Source organism: Saccopteryx leptura, chromosome 9 (genome assembly GCF_036850995.1).
Source record: "Saccopteryx leptura isolate mSacLep1 chromosome 9, mSacLep1_pri_phased_curated, whole genome shotgun sequence".
In the NCBI taxonomy this organism is placed as follows: Eukaryota; Metazoa; Chordata; class Mammalia; order Chiroptera; family Emballonuridae; genus Saccopteryx; species Saccopteryx leptura.
In genome coordinates, this window is record NC_089511.1 from 23,562,299 (window position 1) to 23,584,591 (window position 22,293).

The 22,293-nt window shown below is 48.9% G+C and overlaps 1 protein-coding gene across 7 annotated transcripts in view; it reads right to left on the minus strand.

Moving 5' to 3' along the window:
* Positions 1-365: 365 nt before the first annotated feature.
* Positions 366-22,293, minus strand: part of IL34 (interleukin 34) — a 76,844-nt gene continuing 54,916 nt past the window's right edge. For 6 of the 7 annotated variants that reach the window (XM_066350064.1, XM_066350061.1, XM_066350066.1 and 3 more), the window contains exons 2-7: positions 8,707-9,114; positions 3,837-3,970; positions 2,909-2,986; positions 2,470-2,631; positions 1,190-1,325; positions 366-971 (exon numbers count right to left, since the gene is read on the minus strand). In XM_066350064.1, coding sequence (XP_066206161.1) covers positions 877-971; positions 1,190-1,325; positions 2,470-2,631; positions 2,909-2,986; positions 3,837-3,970; positions 8,707-8,734 — 633 coding nt within the window. In that variant the 5' untranslated portion in view covers positions 8,735-9,114 and the 3' untranslated portion in view covers positions 366-876. The remainder of the gene's footprint in view (positions 972-1,189; positions 1,326-2,469; positions 2,632-2,908; positions 2,987-3,836; positions 3,971-8,706; positions 9,115-22,293) is intronic. The other variant, XM_066350068.1, reaches the window with a different exon arrangement.

Below are 22,293 nucleotides of genomic sequence, written 5' to 3' on the forward strand. Positions count from 1 at the left end.
TCCAGCACCCCTGTACCCCAGCCTGGGGGTGGGGCTCGCACAGCAGGGGCAGGAGTGACCAGGCCTTGTGCCGGGACTTACACCTTCGAAAGCTTCAGCCCCATCCTGCTTGGGGCTGTCTGGAAGCAGCCAGATGGAGAGAGCCCAGGAGGCACCCTGGGGCCAGCCCCACCCGCTGCCCCATCGGGGTGGAAGGAATCCAGCCCCTCACATGCCCACCGTCCCAGCCCCCCGCCAGGCTCCCTGCAGCCCGCGGCCAGCCCCACCCTCTCCCGCACGATGCGCTGGGTGAGCAGGAGGGGGCGGAGGGGCTCCCGGCTGCTCCAGGTCCACCCGTGCAGAGGCAAAGCAAAACAAACCAAAAGGAAATAAAGTGGGTGTTTAATTAAAAAAAAACTAGAGGAGCACCCACTATGGCAAGATAGGGCGTTGGTCTGCGCTTTCCCCACGGGGCTGAGCCGGTCCTCCGCGCACCTGCCTGCCCACCCCAGCAGAGCACTGGGCGCTGCCACCCGGGAGACCATCAGCACCACCTCAGGCAACGCTGGTGGCTGGTCGGTGCCAGGGCCTTGAGCTCTGTCCTGTCCACCGTCAGGTGTGCCCCAGCCCCCAGCACTCCAGGTGACCGTTTGAGGCACAGAGGGTGGGGCGCCGAGCCTGCCCAGGCACAGAATGGCCCCGAGGGGGGCTCCCCCCACCACCCAGCGACATCTCAGGCCCAGTCACTGGAAGCTCCCCTGCCTGCCCCATACAAGTCGCCACACTGGCCACGCGGGGCAGAAACCTCTGTGCTTTAGCAGGCTCCGAGCCAGGGGCCCAGCCTTGGATCCCGGAGAGCAGGCAGGGAGGTGGGGGCTGCTGGGGCGGGGGACACAGCTAGGTGGCCACGCACTGCGTCAAGGACTCCGGGCTGTGGGGCTGAGGGCTTGGCACCTCACAGTCCTGCCAGTTTTGGATGGAGCTTTGTTTACCTGCAGGGGAGAGAGGGAAAAAAACCACAGACGTGGTCAACACTCACCTTGTCCCCAGACCAAGCCACATTGTTCTTGTCCCCATAAGCAGGGCCTATCTCAGCTTCTAGAGATGGCCTGTCGCCCGGGGGAGTGGAGGGCATGCCCAGGAAGGCGCCAGCGCAGCCACTGGTCTGGGCTCAGTCACCACCCCCTCCCCACCCCCACTCGAGCCTTACAGCAGGAGCAGTACAGCAGCTCCATGACCCGGAAGCAGTTGTCCAGCAGAGCTTTGGGCCGCACCAGCTTCAGGCTCAGCCCCGGGGCACTCAGGAGGGACAACACTGCTTCTAACTCGGGGCTGACCTCCACACCCTGGAAAGGAGGGAACCGTTAGGACCACGGGCCAGTGAAGAGCAGGGCCACGTGCCAGACAGCTGTGGGGGCGTCTCATCTGGGGCCACGCAAACCTCAGCAGACAGACCAGACATCCTGTGACCAGAGGCCTGGGAGCAATTTCTCTCCTTCCTCCAGGTACCAAGTTTCCTGGGGGAAGGGGGGGTTACCCCTCAATGTCCCTCACCCAAGCACAATGCAAAGGCTTTCTTTTTCCCATCACTGAAGAAAGGACTACCCAACCCAGGGGCACCAAAGAGCCACTAAAGAAATCACCGGGGCTCCCAGCCTCGGCCAGAATTTCAAGAGCCTCCCCGGAGTTCGAGGCCGCTGCAAAAGCAGTTGCTGGCCCCTCAGCTCAGTATCATCAGAAGCTCCCAGTGGCTGCTGCGTGTTCTGGCTGGGGAGCCGGTGGGGGTCGCTGGGGCAAGTGGGTAGCAGGGTCTTGAGGAGGGCTGGGGTAGGGTGGGGAGCACGGCCACATGGGGGTGTGGAAGGGCCCCCATGGCTTGTCCAGGCGCACACTCATCCAGTCACCTTACTCTTCAGGCTTTTGGGGACATGTACCCAGAGGCCTCTGATCACCCCTGCTGAGCGGGCAGTTACCAGGAACCTCTTCATGTTGTTGTTGTTGTTATTATTATTATTATTACTTGAAGCCCCTAGTTTACATTAAGTTTCACTGCGTTGTATAGTTCTATGGGCTTCGACAAATGCATGCTGTCACGTACCCACCTTGACAGCATCATACAGAAGTCCATCACCTGAACACCTCCTGGGCTCTACCTATCCATCCCCCTCCCCTCTCCCACAAAGAAACCTCATTTCTTAGGTGCAGAAACAAAGCCACAGGGTTCAATGACTTGCCCAAGATCACAGAGCCTGGCACAGGCAGGGTCTCGAGCACATCTCCAGCCCCCCAGCCCGCCCGCCCGCCCGCTGGTCATCACAGGCTGTCTCCTCCTCTCTCCCATTTCTGCCACAGCCTTCAGGACATGCAGGAACTTTCCGGGCGTTCACATCCTCCCCAGACAGCCCTTGCCCCACACACACATACACACACACACACACACACACACACACACACACGCATACGGCCTGCCTGCACCTCTGTCCAGCTCACCTTGAGGCCTTGCTGGACGTCCAGCAGCAGGGTATGTATGTCCTCCACATACTTCCAGGACGGGTGGCCTTCGAGCAGCACCTCCTGCACTGCCTCCGTGGCGCTGAGACTCACCCAGACCCACAGATACCGCAGCTCCTGCTGGCTCACCCGGGCCCTCTGCTGTGGGGGCGGAGAAATCACTGAAACCCCGGACGGACCTCGCACCCTCCCCACCCCGCTCTGACCACCCCGCCAACTTGCCCCTATGTAGGAAGCCAACTACAGGAGCCCACTGTGGACTGTGGACAACCTTGGGCCTGGGCCAAGGGTGAGCTTGCTTGAGGAGCCGGGAACGGCCCCTGGCAACAGGAGCTGCCAAACCGAGGTGGCTCTCAGGAGAGGCCCCTGGGATGGTCCCAGGAGGCAGGGGCCTCCCCAGCGCGGAGGGCAGTCTCACCAGCCTGGTGATGTTCGCCACTCTGAGCACCCCTTCATAAGGCACGCTGACCCTGTAGTCGATGGGGAAGTAGAGTTTCTGAAGAGGTAAAGAACAAAACCGTGAGATCAGTCAGAAACGGCTCGGATGGGGTCCCCCAACTGCCCCCGCAGACAACTTGCTGCAGGAGGAGGGGGACTCAGGAGCAGCCCTGTGATGGCAGAGGTGACCCTCTAGGGAAAATGCACTTGGTCCTCCATCGGGACAGAACAGCTGTCTTTCCTCTGAGATACAGGGACGGATGAAACAAAATGCCGAGTTGCTGTTAAGGCAGAAGTTTCAGCCCAGAAACAGTACGAGGAACATTACCACCCCGAGAGAAACAGATTCCGGGCGGTGTGGAAGATTAGAAGAGTTCTCTAAAACTGACTGTGCTGATGGCCGCACCATCTGCAAGTGCACTGACAACCATCGAGTGTGCACTTAGTGAACTGTGTGGGATGTGAACCATATCGCAATAAAGCTGTTTTAAAATGGAAAAACATGTGGGCTTCTCCACCCTACGAAAAATAAAATAAACACCCCGCATTCTAATTTCTAGATCCTTCTCTCTCCTGTCGATTAATAATAATAAGTGTCTGAGGTTCCTCCAAGGTTTTCTAGAGTCCATTCCTGAGTCACAGGGTGAGTGCCACGTGGAGGTGGAACCAAGGGGCAGACAGAGAAGGAGAGGGAGGCCCCCCAGGGATGGCTGGCTGGAGGAAGAGGGAGAGGGGACAGTCCGTGCAGAGCAGGTGACCAGGCTTGTTGGGGTGTGTGGTGGAGAAAGGCAGAGAAGGGAGCCTTGTGAGGCTCAGAGCTGACACAGATCCAAGGAGGGACTCCGAACGTCTAGCTCAATGAGCTCAGGGGCTTGGGACAGGGGACACAGCAGGTGCCATATGGTTACCATGTACTGAAGGCGGTGCCTGTACTGCAGCTTGTCCCGCAGAAAGCCGGTGATGGCACACTCCTCGCTCTGGGTCAGGGGCCACAACTCCAAACCCTGGTTCCCCAAGACCATGCCAAGGAGGATCCCGAGATCTGTGGACCGTGCCCAACAGGAACACATGAGCAGCCTGCACCACTTTTACCCTGCCCGGTGTGCAAAGCTCTGCAGTTGTCCTCCCTGTTCCCCGGGTGACAACTCCCCGTGGGTGAGGCGGCAGGGGGAGGGGCACAGGGCCCCAAGGCGGCCTTTCGCCACCAGGAACGGTTCGTCTGTGGTCTGGGCTCCAGGACAGCAGGCCAGGCAAGCTTGAGCCATCCAGCCTGTCTACTCCCGGCCAGAAGCCACCCCCTTGGGTCAGCCTCGTCTCCCCACTCCTGCCCCACGAGGCAAGCACGACCTCCCTTCCAGGGCCACCTCAGCACCTTGGGAAGGGCTGACATGTTTTCAAAGCCTGTTGTTGCATTTTTCTATCCGAGGAGTCAAGAGATGTGGATTCTAGTTCTAACTCTAGAAATGACTCTTGGGTGACTGAAAGCATTTTCTTCCCTGCTCTATCTGACCTTGCATCCATCTCAGTTAGATGGACCAGTGGGTTTGTAAAGGTCTTTCTGGTTTGTTCATTCTGGGGTGCTCCACTCAGGTGGTTTTCCCACTCCCTGTCAGCAAATAAAGTTGTTGCCTGCTGAATGTTACCAGAATTCACCACTGAGGGTCGCTGTGACCTATAAAATAGCCTTGTGATTTCCCAAAACGGAACTGATTTACAAAATAACCTCTAAGAGAATTTGCAAAAAATAAGAACAAGGATTATGTCAATCAGAGCAGAAAGGACAAAATATAAATGATCAAGGGATGTATCAAAAAAAAATCAACCTCACTCATAAGGAAATTCACATTAAAACCACTGGATGCCTGTCATATTTCGCCTATCAAAATGAAAAGTAGTTTTGTTTAATTTAATTTTAATAACATTTGGCACCGGCAAAAGTAGTGAGGCAAATATTCTCATCCTGGAAAGCAATTTGGCAACGTCTTTTATCAATGGAATTAATAATGTCCACACCCTTCAATCCATTAAGTTTATTTCTAGGAATAAACCCAAAGGGAAACAAAAGAGAGACATAACCAAGAGATTTATGGATAATGACTTCCACCACAGCATTGTTTCATGATAGTGGAAATCTGTAAATGACCTAAACGTTTAATAACAATAAAGATAGCCAATAAAAGTCACATTTTCAAAATATGCCTTAGGACCTGTTAATGTGATTTAAAAAATTATTTATGACATGCGTAGGGAAGTGTTTTTTTTTTTAAGCATGACTCAACATTCTGCATCTGGGTATATAACTCAAGCACGACCTGCATTCTGTTCATTACGTATGTGTGTACACAGAAAGTGTAGTGGAAAGAACTATACCAAATCTCTACGGGACACTCCTATGTTCTGTTTTATTCTGGGTGTATTTTATATTCTACAGTCACTATTGATTATTGCTATAGTCAAAAGCAATCTTTTTTTTCTTTTTCCAAAATCCACCTGGCAGGCTGGGTAGTCTCCCGGTTCCACCCCTGGTTATGAGTAGGATTAGCGATGGACGGTTTCCCACTCTCCTTCCTGGCCCTCAGGAAGACTTTTGCTCTTAAACCCTCACTCGCCTGGGCCTGCTCACGCTCACTCTCCGGCACCTTTCTCTGTCCCGCAGCCACGACTTGGCCCCGGCTGGGCCCCCTCCCCAGGAACACCCCAGCTCTCCAGCCCGGGGCCCCAGGAGGACTGCTGCCTACCAGCCCTTCCTCCCACAGAAATCTGACAACCACCTTTTTGGCCAGGTTGCAGATTTGCCACCCATCTCACACTCCACTCCCTTTCTCTTTTTCCTTCTCTTCCCAAGTGTTCAAACCAGTATTTGAACAAAGGCGCAGAGAAACACAAACTGAACCAGCTTGCCTTCTGTCTGGTCTCCAAGCCGTTAACCCTCTCAAGCTAGGCACCCCTGCTGGTCAAGATCATCCCTGCCTCAGAGTTTCTGCTCACACTTTGTCCCTGCCCTGGGCACCCTCTCACACTGCAGACCTCTTTCGAGGTGTCACCAAGACTCCCACCCTCCCCAGGGTCTACCCTGCTCACGTCAGACCACACCAGTTCCTGTGTCTAGCACCAGCTGTCCAACTCACGCGTTATATTCACCAGTTTAGCCCCAAGCACGTGAATACACGATGCGCTAACCACAGCCCAGGCTTGTTTACTGAGCACTTTTGGGGTTCACCTTGAGCAGGGGTGGTCACGTGCATTGGAATCTCTGGAGAGCAGGAAGGCCCCACCCCAGGTTGTCTGATTCAGTAGGTCAGGGTGGGGCCAGAGAATCTGCATTTCTAACACGTGCCCCCCAGGGCTGCTGCTGCTGCTGCTGCTGGTCTGGGGACCACACTTTGAAAATCACGGACCTAGAGCGACAGTTGCAAACCAGTGTTCCAAGGACCACATCTGGTTCAGAGATGTCACATAAAAAGCTAGATTTCCATCTTTTCTTTTAAAAACCAGTATGTGTTCACACAGGGTCTTCTTTCCCATGTGGCTGTCACCATTGACTGCCCACCCCATCCCCCAGTCCTGCCCCAGTCGCCCCCATCTGTCCTGGTCCAGAGCCTTGGGGCCTGGCAACTGTGGTCTCATAGCCTGGTCTGGGTCTGCGAGCCGACGCGCCTCCCAGCCTGGCAGGCGTGGGTGCTCCAGAAGCCCCGCGCACTGATGAGATGGACTTCCTCCAAGTCTGCTGCCCATTTCCAATTTTAAGCTTCTTTTCTGTTGCCTCCACCCCGGGAAACAGGCCAGCAAATGGGTAACTAGGTAGGGACAGAACAACTGTAGCATCATGGCCACTCTGCACCCCTGGAGACCCACAGCCGGGGGCAAACCTGACCCTGATCCAGAGATCTGCCGTGCGTCCCGCCCCCTCACCGCCTCCACATCCCAGAGGTAAGAGGCCCAGATGACAGAAGAGGAGGCTGAGAACAGTACGGGCGTGAGGAAGGAAATCAGAGGCTCCCTGGCAAGGGGGGCAGGGCTGCACCTACCCCAGAGGGCCCTTTATGCAGTGACAAACGGGCTTGTCCACCATCATGTGCAGGGGCACACAAGCGCCCCTCAAGAAGAGTTTGCCCAGAACCTCAGATGCAGCCATCTTTGGAAATAGAGTCTTTGCAGATGTAATTAAGACCTACCCCGAATCCACTGACTAGTACCCGTACAGGAAGAGGAGAGGATGCAGAGACCCACAGAGGGAAAGACCGTGTGGAGACAGTGATGCTGCCACCGCCAAGGAATGCCAGGAGCCACCAGAGGTCGGAAGGGGCGGGAAGGATCCTCCCCTGAGAGCCTTTGTAGGGAGTGTGGCGCTACCCACTCTTGATTTCAGACTCCTGGCCTCCAGCGTTGGGACAGAATAAATTTTGGCTGTTTTAAGCCACCAAGTTTGCAACAAATTGTCACGGCAGCCAATTCTTCTCCAATACACCAGCCTCTCTGCAGGCCCCCGGTCTGCTTCCCCACCCTGTCTCTCACTCCACAGCCAACCCTTGCCAAGTCCTGCAATCTGCCTCCACAAGCTTTGTCCCTGCCACCAGCTTTGTCCCCTCCACCATGCCCAGAACAGGCCCTCACTACGTCCTACCCAGAAGGTTGCAACAACAGCTCCTGCAAGTACACAAGATTGAACTCCCGAGAGCAGAGTACCTCTCAACCACAGGCCCACCCCCAGATCAGCTCATGAACCTTCCAGGTGCCCCCGTGGTCTCACGAGCCAGCTGTCCAGCCCAGCCTCTCACTGTCCCACCGCTGAGCCTGTGCTCACACTGGTCCCTCTACCGGGTACAGTGTCTTCATCTTCACATGGCTACCTGGGTGAACACTGCCCACCAAGACCATTTCAAGTGGCATCTCACCCATATTGTTCCTCTTGCTCCTCATGACCTGGAAACTTCCAGATCACTGGGTCTCTGTCCTCCCACTCTTCTAAATGCTCTGACCCTTTGCAAGATCCTTCCACGTGGGCCGAGTTAGAACCAAGTCCTCTGCAAATTCCTCACAGGATCGAGTTCTGACCTCATCCATTCAGCGCAGGCTTGCCAGGGCCTAACTCCGTGCCAGGCTTTGGAGAGCGAGGCTGAAGCTGCCCAGGCCTTGTCACCACGGCAGTAACTCTCCAGCGGGCACATGGGAAGCACCAGAAACATGTGCTGAATTTGATTCAATTTAATTGACTCTCAGAGTATGAACGGACCTCGGTTTGGCCTCCCACCAGCAAGCCTGAGAGGCTTGTCAGTCCTTTTTTTTTTTTCTGTCCTCATTTCAACTTATTTTTCTTTTTCCCAACAAACTGCTCTCTCTCTCTGCCTTTTAATTTTGTTCACTATGGAGGAAGGGGCAGAGGAGACAGGCTGCTTCCTCCAGGCACCTAACTGTATTTCCCAGACACTTTCATAAGCCCCCACCGCCTGCTAGCCACACCCGGGGAGGCCAGAAACCCCGCCCCCTGTATTCCCACCGTACTCCCCAGCACCCGAGTCTGGGAAGGTCCTGCCTGCCGCATCCCCATGACCTCCACCGACTGCGCCCACCCAGCCCACGACTCGTACCCACCATGCCCGCCTGAGCTGGGGTCAGCCGGAGAAGAGGTGGAGGGCGGGCGTGGGAGTCTGCACTAAGCTGGGAAGCATCTCAACTTCTCACCAGCAAGAATGGCCCGGTTGCTACGGTTACGGCAGAGCCCGGCTCTGGGCCAAGGCCTCCCCTGGGGCAGTCTCCCCGGAACCCCCCAGTACTCACGGTGGAGCCAGGCGAATCCCCGGGGCATGGTGGTACGCAGGGTCCCCCAAAGAGCAGAGGCGGTATCCCCGGCGTGTGTCTATCCACAGAGGCCCAAGTGGGGCCTACATGGCCTCGGGTCAGCACAGGTGGCCCAAAGTAGAAGAAGGGTTGGCCAGGGAGGATGGCACGGCAGGGGGACTCAGGTGCTCCAGGGGCTGTGCCACCCTTATCTGCCTGGCAGTGCGGAGGGCGGCCGGGGGGTGGCGGCTGGGAGTTCCATGGCAGCCAAGACCTGGCCTGAGACAGCGGCCTCAGGGTCTCCCCTCCCAGGCAGGAGAGAGTCCCCAGCAGGCCCCTCGGAATCTGAGGCTGGGTTGTGCTTTCTCTGATTTCCCCGTCTGCAGCTGCTCAGTGTGAAATCTGGCTCTGGAAAGAGAAAGGAGGAGAGAAACCAATTATGTAAGAGCAGCGCTGCCACTCACCCATCAGCCGCAGGCACCGAGCCTCCTGTGCGGGCTGCACCCACTCCTGGCCAGCCAGCCAGCCAGCCAGGACCCCCAGGAAAGGCCAGAGGCGCACAGCCCTGCCCTGGTAACTGCCGACCCGGGACTCGAGCTCACACATAAGAAATGACTTCAGAACACCTATGGGGCAGCACCGGCCCTCGACTGAGTTATGATGACACCAGCTGGCAGCCTGAACAAAAGCAGGACCAAGGAATGAATGGGCCACGTGGATTATGTCAAGGGAGCTTCCTGAGGGAGATGAGGTTGAAGGTAAAGCATTTGAATGACTCGGGCTGCAGGGAAGTTAAAAATGCAAATGATTCATTCTTCCTTTCACTTTCTGGGGGACAGTCTAAGGCAGGTGTCCCCAAACTCTGGCCTGCGGGCAGCAAGCGGCCCCCTGAGGCCATTTATCCAGCCCCCTGCCGCACTTCCGGAAGGGGCACCTCTTTCATGGTGGTCAGTGAAAGGAGTACTGTATGTGACGGCCCTCCAACGGTCTGAGGGACAGTGAACTGGCCCCCTGTGTAAAAAGTTTGGGGACCCCTGGTCTAAGGGATAGACTCCATTTCTTTTCTTTAATGCTTATTTCATTGATCTTAGAGAGAGGAAGGGAGAGAGAGAGAAAGAGACAGGAACATCTATCTGTTCCTGTATGTGCCCTGACTGGGGATTGAACCGGCAACCTCTGAGTTTCAGGATGATATTCCAACCAACTGAGCTATCTTGGCCAGGGCTAGACTCCACTTCTTGATAGAAAGAGCAGCAAGACATCATTGCAAAAGGCATGGATGGGGGTGTTCATGTGAAAAACTGGGGCCTTTTGCAACCAATCTATTACACCCACACAGAGCATTCTTCTTCCCAAAGTGGCCAGGCCTGGCCTGAGGCCCAGGGGACACAGCACTGGCCCACCTGTTCCAGCCTGACCGCTTCCCGGTAAGCAGGGCTGGGCCTCCAGGACCTCAGAGACATTCCATGCAGCTCCCACACCCTAGAGAGGAGGAACCAGGGGCTCTTAGGGGAGGGAGCTGGTCCCAGGCCACACGCCCAACTTCACCCTCCTCCTGTGAATTAAGCCACTCCGTCCTTTGAGAATGTGGGAAGGGAACAATGAGCAGCCACCAAGAGTGAGTCACAGACGTTCTAGTCAAGGGGAGGTGGAAGAAACGTAGGACTGAGTTTAGGCCATAGGAAAAGGGAGACAAACAAAAGCAGAAACAGGAACGAATTATTCTGGTTAATTCCATTAGCCTAGGATCTGTATTTCTGAGTCTCATTTCACCCACCACCTCTGTTCTATGCGTGAAAAGAAGATTCTAAACCTGGGGCACATGAATAACACAGGACCCACTCTTGGCCACATCTGTGAAGTCAGTCTCATTTTGAGAGGTGGGCTGGGTCAGAATGGCCGGTACCCATGGCTCCCATTCAGAATGAGTTCAGTCTGTTTCTCCAGCCCTAGAATCGGGGCTTGGCCCCGGGACGTGCTTGTGCCTCGGGGCTTGTCCTTCCCATCCTGTAAACAATTTCTGGCTGGCCTCCTGTAGAAAATGCTGCTGACGTCCCAAGCCTATCAAGGAGGCCATCCTAGACTATCTGGCCCCAGGCAAGTCAGGCCAGAATCCCAGTCACCGCACAGAATCACGAGAAATAGTCAATGTTTGCTTTAAACCACTAAGTTTGAGGGTAGCTTGTTACCCAGGAAAAGCTAATCATCACCGCATGGAAATGCCTCATCTCTGCAAATGCTCTGTAAAGAGCCAGATCGGTTCTGACCCAAGGCCTCTACTGGAGTGGTTCAGGCGGACTTATCTCCTCAGAGTGAAGCCCAGTTCGGCTCAGGAGGGCTTAAGGAACAAGGGTGTGCTTTTTTTTTTTTTTTTTTTACTTTTTTTTTATTCATTTTTTTTAGAGAGAGAAGACACAGAGAGAGAAAGAGACAGAGAGAGGAAAGAGATAGAAAGAACAGAGGGAGGAGCAGGAAGCATCAACTCCCATATGTGTCTTGACCAGGCAAGCCTGGGGTTTCGAACCGGCAACCTCAGCGTTCCAGGTCGACGCTTTTACCCACTACGCCACCACAGGTCAGGCTTTTTTTTTTTTTTTTAAGAGGAAGGAGGGGAGAGAAAGACAGAAACATCAATCCATTTCAGTGTCCGTTACCGGGGACCTGGCAACCTTTGCACACCAGGACAATGCTCTTCTAGGACAGGGAGGGTGTGCAATCATTGCCCTAGGCCCAGCTCAGAATCTCCTATTAGAAGAGGAACTTCCCAGAATGAATTCAGTACTAATCAAGACTTTTTCTTTTTGTCTGCCAGACTTATTTTTAAAATTTATTATAGAAGTTTTTAAACCCAAACAAGGTAGAGTAGTATAATGGATTCCCTCCTATGGCCATTACTCAGTTTCAAAAATTATCAATACTCCATCATTCCTGTTTTACCCATTCTCCAGTTTTCTCCCTAGAGTATTTTAAAGCAAATTTCAGCATGCCATTTTACCAGTATGTAAGGAATTTTTTAAAAATACAACCAGCTACTATTATTGCATATTTTCAAATCAATAATTCCAATGTAAATGGAAAAAAAGGCAGGGCCACAGACTAAACCTGACAAGCTCAGGTGAGCCCTTCACAATGGCCTTGCCAACTCAGAGACCTAAAGGAACCACACAGGATGGTCTGAAATTAAAACTTTTTTTAAATTAAGTGAGAGTAGTGGAAGCAGAAACAGACTCTTGCATGCTCCCCGACTGGGATCCACCCAGCAAGCCCCCTATAGGATAATGCTCTGCCCATCTGGGGCATTGCTCCATTGCTCAGCAACCAAGCTATTCTTAGCACCTGAAGTGGAGGCCGAGGAGCCATTCTCAGTGCCTGGGGCCAACTTGCTCCAATTGAGCCATGGATGCAGGAAAGGAAGAGAGAGAGAAAGAAAGAGAAATGGGGGGGGGGGGGGGATAGAGAAGCAGATGGTCACTTCTCCTGCGTGCCCTAATAGGGAATAAAACCTGGGACACCCACAAGCTGGGCTGACACTCTACCACTGAGCCAACCAGCCAAGAACCCAAAATTAAAACGTTCTAACTAAAAGCAGTTCATGGTAGGTAGTCATGTCCTAGGGAGGTATTTTTCTTTTTCCCTAAAAAAGATCAGTGTTGCCTTAATGGGGACTGTCTGTGTCTTTTGCATCTACAATAACAGACCTGATAACATGCCTTTGAAATGTAAGGGTCATCTTCTTTTCCTGCCCCCTCTTAGGACAGGCATCCCACCAGAGCAGGAACCAACAAACCCCCTCATTGTTACTATCATGGTAATCAACTATTAACTATCTTATTCCTGTCTATGTAAAAGAAGTTTCAGTACAGACATTTTTACATTTTATCCAACCTCAGAGATTCCCTCTGCCCCTTTGCTTTCTTCCGCCTCCCTGATCTAACACTAATCATTTTCATGTAACCCCGTTAGGTCTTTCTTTGATTCTGATGTATAAAAATAAGTGGAAAAACCACCATTTTCCAGAACATTTTCTCAATCCGTTGAGACTTTGCTTCCTGACAGTTGTCGACAGTTTGGCTCAAATAAACTCATAAGAAAATTTTTACAGATTTGGAAGTTTCTTTCTTTCTTTTTTTTTTTTTTTTTTAGATTTTATTTATTGATTTTTGGAGAGAGGAGAAAAAGAGAGAAGGAAGAAGTGGGAAGCATCAACTTGTAGTAGTTGCTTCCTGTACATGCCTTGACCCATTTTTAAAGTTGTTTTGTTTGAATTGTAGACTAAATAGGGGCCACATACTAACCCCATCAGCTCAGGGGAGGTCTGCTCAGAGGCCATATAAACTCAGGGACCAAAAGGAACCACACCGGATGGTCTGAACATAAAATTTTCTAACTAAAAGCAAGTCATGGTGGGTACTCACATCCTAAGCCTGAAGCTTCTTTGATAAAGGTCAGTCTTTACCTTAAGTGAGCCTGTCTGTTGTCTTTTTGCAACTAAGAGAATATGCTTTCAAAATGTCATAGTAATTTTCTTTTCCAGAGCCCTCTGGGGCACACCTCCCACCAGAGCACCAGACCACTGAAGCCCACATTGAAATTTTGTTCCCCCTGAATACCATCTCTCTATGCTGTAAATGTTCATTCTTAACTATCCTGTACCCCAGAGGTCCCCAAACTTTTTACACAGGGGGCCAGTTTACTGTCCCTCAGACCGTTGGAGGGCCGCCACATACAGTGCTCCTCTCACTGACCACCAATGAAAGGGGTGCCCCTTCCGGGAGTGCAGCGGGGGGCCGGATAAATGGCCTCAGGGGGCCACATGCGGCCCGCGCGCGCGGGCTGGGCCGTAGTTTGGGGACGCCTGCTGTACCCACTATGCAAAAGAACTATATGTTTCTCTATTTTGCCTTTTTATCCAATCTTCAGAGATTTCCCAGCTTTACTTTCTCCTGCGCCCTTAGTCTAACACCAATGGATTTCAGATCACCCTGACTTACGTCTCTTCCTTTTATTCTAATGTATAAAATAAGATGCAAAACTGCCATTCTCCGGAGCATTTTCTCAATCTGTTGAGATTTTGCTTCTCAACACTTGTTGTCAGTCTGGCTCAAATAAACTCATAAAATATTCTCTATAGGCTTGGACATTTCTTACGATGATAGAATCAAAAGCCGAACAAGGTGGCTCACTTAGTGCCCTTGATTGATATCTTTTCTATCTTTTTTTCTTTTTTCTTTTTTTTTAAACTAAGATATAATTCAGCCTGGCCTGGCCTGTGATGGCAGTGGATAGAGCTCTGACCTGGAATATAGAAGTCGCAGGTTTGAAACCCTGGGCTTGTCCAGTTAAGGCACATACAACAAGCAACCAATGAGCAGTTAGAGTGAAGCCACTGCTTCTCATTACCCTCTCCCACCCCCTCTCTATGTAAAATCAATAAATAAAAAATCTTTTTAAAAAAACTAAGATATAGCCTGACCTGTGGTGCAGTGGATAAAGTGTCAACCAGGAACGCTGAGGTCACTGGTTTGAGATCCTGGGCTTGCCTGGTCAAGGCACGTAAGACAATCAATGAACAACTACAGTGAAGCAACTTATGGGTTGATACTTCTCGCTCCCGTTACCCTCTCCTGTGTCCGTAAAATCAATAAATTTTTTAAATAATAAAAAAAATTAAGATAGAATTCAATGCCATAAAATTTACCATTTCAAAGGATACAATTTAGTGGAGGTTTTTTTCAGTACATTCACAAAATTGTGCAACAATTACCACAATCTAATTCCAGAACAGTTTTATCACCCCAGAAATAAACTCCAGATTCTTAGCAGTCACTGTTTATCTCCTCTTCCCCAAGCCCCTGGCAACCACTAATGTGCTTTTTTTTTTCTTTTTTTTGTATTTTTTTTTTCTTTCTGAAGTTGGAAACAGGGAGGCAGTCAGACAGACTCCCGCATGTGCCTGACCGGGATCCACCCGGCATGCCCACCAGGACGATCCTCTGCCCATCTGGGGTGTTGCTCTGTTGCAACCAGGGCCATTCTAGCGCCTGAGGCAGAGGCCATAGAGCCATCCTCAATGCCCGGGCCAACTTTGCTCCAGTGGAGCCTTGGCTGCAGAGAGGAAGGAGAGGGGGAGGGGTGGAGAAGCAGATGGGTGCTTCTCCTGTGTGCCCTGGCCAGGAATCGAACCCGGGACTCCTGCGCGCCAGGCCGACGTTCTACCACTGAGCCAACCAGCCAGGGCACTAATGTGCTTTCTATCCACAGAGTTGCCTATTTTGGACATCTCATAAAAAGCAGCCATATGGTTTGTGATCCTTTATGACTGATTTCTTTCACTTAGCATAAGGCAGGGGTCAGGAACCTATGGCTCGTGAGCCAGATGTGGCTCTTTTGATGGCTGCATTTGGCTTGCAGACAAATCTTTAATTAAAAAAATAATAACGTTAAAAATATAAAACATTCTCATGTATTACAATCCATTTATTTCCTACCGCTCATGTTCATGGTTGCGGGTGGCTGGAGCCAATCACAGCTGTCCTCTGGGACAACACCAAATTTTTATTGGATAATGTGTAATGTACACGGGTCATATGGCTCTCACGGAATTACATTTTAAAATATGTGGCGTTCATGGCTCTCTCAGCCAGAAAGATTCCCAACCTCTGGCATAATGTTTTCAGGATTCATTCATCTTGTAGCACATTATAACTTGAATTTTATGTCTGCCCCTACAAGTTCACATGTCACGCCTCTAACATCTAATGTGATATTTGGCGGTGGGACCTTTGGGAGGTCATTGGTGTTAGATGAGGTCATGAGGGGATGAAAAAATAAATTTCTATTGTGTAAGCCGCCCAATCTATGGTATTTTATTATGGCAGCCCAAGCCGACGAAGAGAATCAATCAGTACTTCAGTCCTTTTATTTTAAGGGTCAGAACATTTTGTTCCCTTAATATTGTTTTTTGTTTTTGTTTTTAATTTTTTTTTCCTTTTTTTTGTATTTTTCCAAAGCTGGAAACGGGGAGAGACAGTCAGACAGACTCCCGCATGCACATGCGCCCTACTGGGATCCACCCGGCACACCCACCAGGGGCAACGCTCTGCCCACCAGGGGGCGATGCTCTGCCCCTCAGGGGCGTCGCTCTGTCGCGACCAGAGCCACTCTAGCGCCTGGGGCAGAGGCCAAGGAGCCATCCCCAGCGCCTGGGCCATCTTTGCTCCAATGGAGCCTCGGCTGTGGGAGGGGAAGAGAGAGACAGAGAGGAAGGAGAGGGGGAGGGGTGGAGAAGCAGATGGGTGCTTCTCCTGTGTGCCCTGGCCGGGAATCGAACCCGGGACCCCTGCACGCCAGGCCGACGCTCTACCACTGAGCCAACCGGCCAGGGCCGTTTTTTTTTTTAATAAACAGTAAAACAAAACTTCACAAGCCCCCTCCCTATTCGTCCCCCAGCCCCCTCCCCTACTGGCAGTCTTCAGAGCTGGCCCCTGTCCTTCATCCTGCTCACAGAGGATCCTGCGGAGAAAACAAAAAACTGCTCTAAGTACGTGGAGACAGGGAGAGGAACTGTGTCCACGTCCAAAGTTCAACTGGGCAAGTCTGCATTTTCTGGCTTCAGGATGGTTTCCTTTCATTAGCCAAATTGGAAAAACAAATTCCCTGGACCAAGTACTTCAAAGCTGAAGCCTCCAGGGCCCCGGAAGAATGCCTTGAAGATATTTATTTGCATTGAATCACCCATATCCATGCCCTCCTCATGTAAGTCCTGTCTGCTGTCATTCCATTCTTTCTGTCGGGATTAGGGAGGATGGTAAAAGCTTCTGCAACTTCCATGAACTTTTTCTCCTGCTCCTGAGATTGGTACTGGCCCCTCTGTGTCCACCCAGATAGGGCATCAGCTTCTGTTTGCGACGAGGTTTTTTCATCTCATCCTCAGAGGTGTTCACGTCCACACCCAGAATCTCCTAGTAGTCTTTCTTCTTACCCTCTTTCAGTTCCAGCTGTGTGTTTTTCAGCTGTTTCTGTTTTTTTTCTTTTTTTTTTAATTGATTTTCCAGAAACAGGAAAGGAGAGAGAGAGAAACACTGATTTGTTGTTCCACTTATTTATGGATTTACTGATTGATTCTTGTATGTGCCCTGACTGGGCATTGAACCTACAACCTTGGTGCATCAGGATGATGATATAACTAACTGAGCCACCCAGCCAGGACAATAGCTAGCATTTCTAGGACGCATGTCTATTGCTCTTGTATAACAGTTACAAGCTTCACTGCCATCTTTCTTGGCATAGTATGCATTTCCTGGTTCCTTGAAAGACCCTGCTTCCCTTGGCTTCGTCATCCCGCAGTTCTGACTCAGTCACCACCATTGCCACACTGCACTCCATAGCAACTGCCATGGGGCCACCAGGACCAGTATTCCACTCCCTTTTATTGTCAAATAATATTCCATTGTATGTACATAGCACATTTTCTCTATCCATTCATCAGTTGGTGGGTATTTGGATTATTTTCATTTTGGGCTATTATGAATAATATTGCTATCAACATTTGTGGACCGATTTTTGTGTGGACATATGTATTCAATTCACTTGGTATAGTCCTAGGAATGGGGTTGCAGGGTCATATAATTATTCTGTGTTTAACTTTTTGAAGAACTACGAGTCTGTTTTCCCAAAGCAGCTACCCCATTGTATATTCTTATCAGCAGTATGTGAGGGTTCTGATTGCTCCACATCCTTGCCAACACTTGCAATTGTCTTTTTTTATTATTCTCACCTTAGTGGGTGTGAATGGTATCTCATTTGGTTTCGATATGCATTTTCCTGATGACTAATGATGTCGAGCATCTTTTCATGTGCTTATAAGCCATCGTGTATCTTCTCTGGAGAAATAGCTATTCACATCATTTGGCCACTTTCTAATTGGTTTATCTTTTCATTATTGAGTTGTAAGAGTTCTTTGTATATTCTGGATCTTAGACCCTTTTCAGATATATGATTTGTAAATATTTTCTTCCATTTCATGGGTTGTCTTTTCGCTTTCTTGATAGTATCCCTTGATGTACAAAAGGTTTTAAGTTTGAAGTCCAACTTTTCTGGTTGCTTGTGCTTTTGGTGACATAGTAAAAAATCATTATCCAATTTAAGGTCACAAAGACTTACAGGTTTTCTATTCTAAGAGTTTCATAGTTTTAGCTTTTATACTAGGTATCTGAGCCCCTTGGAATTAATTTTTTTTTAATTTTTTAAAATATTTTATTTATTGATTTTTAGAGAGAGGGGGGAGAGAGAGAGAGAGAGAGAGAGAGAGAGAAAGAGAGAAAGGGGAGGAGCAGGAAGCATCAACTCCCATATGTGCCTTGACCAGGCAAGCCCAGGGTTTCGAACTGGCAACCTCAGTGTTCCAGGTCGATGTTTTATCCCACTGCACCACCACAGGTCAGGCTGGAATTAATTTTTGATTATGGGGTAAGGTAAGAACCTGACTTCATTCTTTTGCATGTGGACATCCAGTTGTCCCAGCACCACTTTTTGAAAAGACTTCTTTCTCCCACTGAATGGTCTTGGCACCTGTACCAAAAATCAGTTGGCCACAGGGGCATGAACAGATAGAGATTTATTCCAGGACTCTCAATTCTGTTCCACTGATCTGTATGTCTACCTTATGCCAATACCATACTATCTTAATTTCTGTAGCTTTGTAATGTTTTAAAATCTTAAGACCTTTTAATATGTAATAATTTACTTTTCCTTTTTGTTGATGTTGAAGAAACTGGGTCACTTGTCCACAGACTCCCCACATTCTAGATTTGGCGGATTATATTATTGGAATGTCATTTAACATATTTATCTCTGCATTTCTAACATATCTAATATTCAGATTGAGAAGTTTCACTGGGCTCGGGTATCATTTCCCCAGGAGGTTTTGTATGACATTAGAAGGCACAGAACATCTGCCTGTCCCACTTCAGTGAGCTAACATCATATTCTTTCTTGCTGATTCATCCATTATAAAGTTCTCCATCAACATTTACCTTGATTACAGGCCCTGATGATTATAGTCTTGGTCTAGTACTTCATTAGGTGGTGACTTTCTCTCTCTTTCCTTTCACATTTGTTACTGCGATTCTTCTATAAAGGAGAACTTCCTTCCTCATCTATTTTCTTATCTTAACGTTTGGTCTGTGTACAAAAAGGAGGATGAAAGTTTGACTCTTTCCCTTTACTTACCAGTTTTCAAATGAGTTGTTCTCTAGCATCCTCTAAAGCAGTGGTCCCCAACCCCTGGGCCGCGGACCAGTACCGGTCCGTGGGCCATTTGGTACCGGTCCGCAGAGAAAGAATAAATAACTTACATTATTTCCGTTTTATTTATATTTAAGTCTGAATGATGTTTTATTTTTTAAAAATGACCAGATTCCCTCTGTTACATCCATCTAAGACTCACTCTTGACACTTGTCTCGGTCACATGATACATTTATCCGTCCCACCCTAAAGGCTGGTCCGTGAAAATATTTTCTGACATTAAACTGGTCCGTGGCCCGGCCCTAGCCGGTTGGCTCAGTGGTAGAGCGTCGGCCTGGCGTGCGGGAGTCCTGGATTCGATTCCCGGCCAGGGCACACAGGAGAAGCGCCCATCTGCTTCTCCACCCCTCCCCTTCTCCTTCCTCTCTGTCTCTCTCTTCCCCTCCCTCAGCCAAGGCTCCATTGGAGCAGCGTTTGCCCAGGCACTGAGGATGGCTCTGTGGCCTCTGCCTCAGGCACTAGAATGGCTCTGATTGCTACAGAGCGACGCCCCAAGATGGACAGAGCATCGCCCCCTGGTGGGCATGCCGGGTGGATCCTGGTCGGGCGCATGCGGGAATCTGTCTGACTGCCTCCCCATTTCCAACTTCAGAGAAATACAAACAAAAAAAAAAAACAAACAAAAACCAAAAAAAACAACCCTGGTCCGTGGCCCAAAAAAGGTTGGGGACCACTGCTCTAAAGGTAATTAATGAATGATGTTTTCAGTATCGTTTTGAACTCATTAACATTTTTTATTTTTATATTTCAATCCTTTGAAGTTATTTTAAAGTCCAGCTTATTAAGGTATAATTGATATACATTATAAAGTTCACCCTCTCCACCCTGGCTGGGTGGCTTAGTGGATAGAGCCTCATCCCAGTGCACCAAGGATGTGGGTTCGATCCCTGATCAGGGCACGTAGAAGGGATCAATGAATACAAGTTGATGCTTCTCTCTCTCTCCCTCTCTCAAATCAATAGAAAAAAATATTTTTAAGTTAATCCTCTCCTGCTGTACAATTTGATGAATTTCAACAAATAGTTACACCAACACATTATTCCAGATACAGAACCCTTCTATCACCCCAAATAGTTCCGTGTCCCTTTGTAGTCAATTCCCTTCCCCACCTCACATTTCTGGCACTTATCTAATTTCTTTTCTAGAGTGGGTTTTTTTTCCAGACTATTATATAAACAGAATGCCTGTCCCATTTTAGTGAGCTAACATCATATTCTTTCTTGCTGATTCATCCATTATAAAGTTGCCATTTCTGTCCTATCTTCTTTCACTTAGCAAATTTGTTAGGAACCCATTCATGCTGTTCAGTGTATCACTAGTCTATTCCTTTTATTGCTGAGCAGGATACCATTGTACCAGGGTTTCTCAAGTATGAATAAAGCTGCCACCCACATTCACATACATATGAGGACATATGTTTTTATTTCTCTTTGGTAAATACCTCGGAATAAGTTCCTAGGTCATATGACAGCTGGAGATTTACTAATAAGAAATTGCCAGACTGTTTTCAAAAGTGGTTATTATTCTTTGGGATATTCAAATTATTTCATCATTTGTCTGGTGGGAGTTCTTTCCAGTAGGTTCCTGTCCTATTGACATGACTCCGGTAGTCTTCAATAGCTTAACTGATTTCAGGTATGACTAGAGATTCCAGGCTCATCTCGTACATTTTCTGTCTCAGACTTGAAAGCAGCTACTTTTCCCAGGAAACTTTTCAGTGAAAATGGTACTTAGAAACCACAACCTGATTACTAAGGGTGCTCATTACTTCCCAGTTGTTAGTGCTTACAGGCCTTTTCAGGTGGACAGATGTAGGAAATTTATATTTTTTAGAAACAGAAAAATGAATCATTAGTTTGTAGATAAATCATAAGAATTAGAAGGTTTTTGCCTGGCCAGATGGTGGCACAGTGGCTAGAGCACTGGCCTGGGACACTGAGAACCCAAGTTTGAAACCCCAAGGTCACTGGCTTGAACATGGGCTCAAGGTTTTTAACTTCTTAGATTGTATTTGTATCATCTGTCTTGTACTGAAAGCCTTGTTTCCTAATGACACTTAAGATATGTATTTCTTTATCATTTTCTAAATACAGTAGTTTTAAAACAGTAACAGTGATATTATAACTTAACAATAAGACAAGTCTGTACAGTTTAAGATTTTTTTTGTGGTTCTTTCTATCTTAGGTTATATTCTCATTGGGAATGTATAGTCAAAAGATCTTATATTTCCATTTATTTTTAGAGATCTTTAATTTGTTGTGTGCTTTAATTAAATAAAGCATTTATATCATTCCAAAGTAAAAACTATAAATGGTATGTTCAGAAAGGTCTAGCTTCTAGTCCCTATCTTTCTCCCCATTTACCTCTCCCTGATAAACATTTTTATTAGTTTTTGGTTTATCCTTGCATTGTTTCTATTAAAAGTTTTTCATTTGTTGATTAGAGAGAGAAAGGGGTGGAGGAGGGAGGAGGAAGAGAGAGAGGGAGAAAGACATCAATTTGCTGTTCCATTTATTTATATATTCATTGATTGATTCTTGTATGTACCCTGACCAGGGATTGAACCCACAGCCTTGACATATGGCAAATTGACGTTCTAACCAACAGAGCCACCAAGCCAAGGTGCGTTGTTTCTGTCTTAAAATAGGAACATAATTTTTATATTTCTTCTTTTTGCCTATAAAAGGTGGCATATTGGTTATGTCAGGATAGCTCAGTTGGTTAGCACATTGGCCCCATACACAAAAGTTGTGGGTTCAATCCTCAGTCAGGGCATATACAAGGACAGATCGATGTTTCTCTCTCTTTCTCTCTCCTCTCTCTCCTTTCCCTCTAAAATCAATCAATTTCTTTTAAAAAGGTAGCATATTATACATATTCTTTTGCACTTTACTTTTTAAATTTTTAAAAAAATAAAATATATACAGGCCTGACCAGGTGGTGCCGCAGTGGATAGAGTGTAGGACTGGGACACAGAGGACCCAGGCTCGAAACCCCAAGGTCACTGGCTTGAGTAGGGGCTCATCCAGCTTGAGCACAGGCTCACCAGCTTGAGTACAGGGTTGCCGGCTTGAGTGTGAGATCATAGACATGACTGCATGGTCGCTGGCTTGAGCCCAAAGGTTGCTGGCTTGAAGCCCAAGTTACTGGCTTGAGCAAGGGGTCACTCAGTCTGCTGAAGGCCCGTGGTCAAGGCACATGTGAGAAAGCAATCAATGAACAAGCAATTAACAAACAACTAAGATGCCGCAACAAAGAATTGATGCTTCTCATCTCTCTTC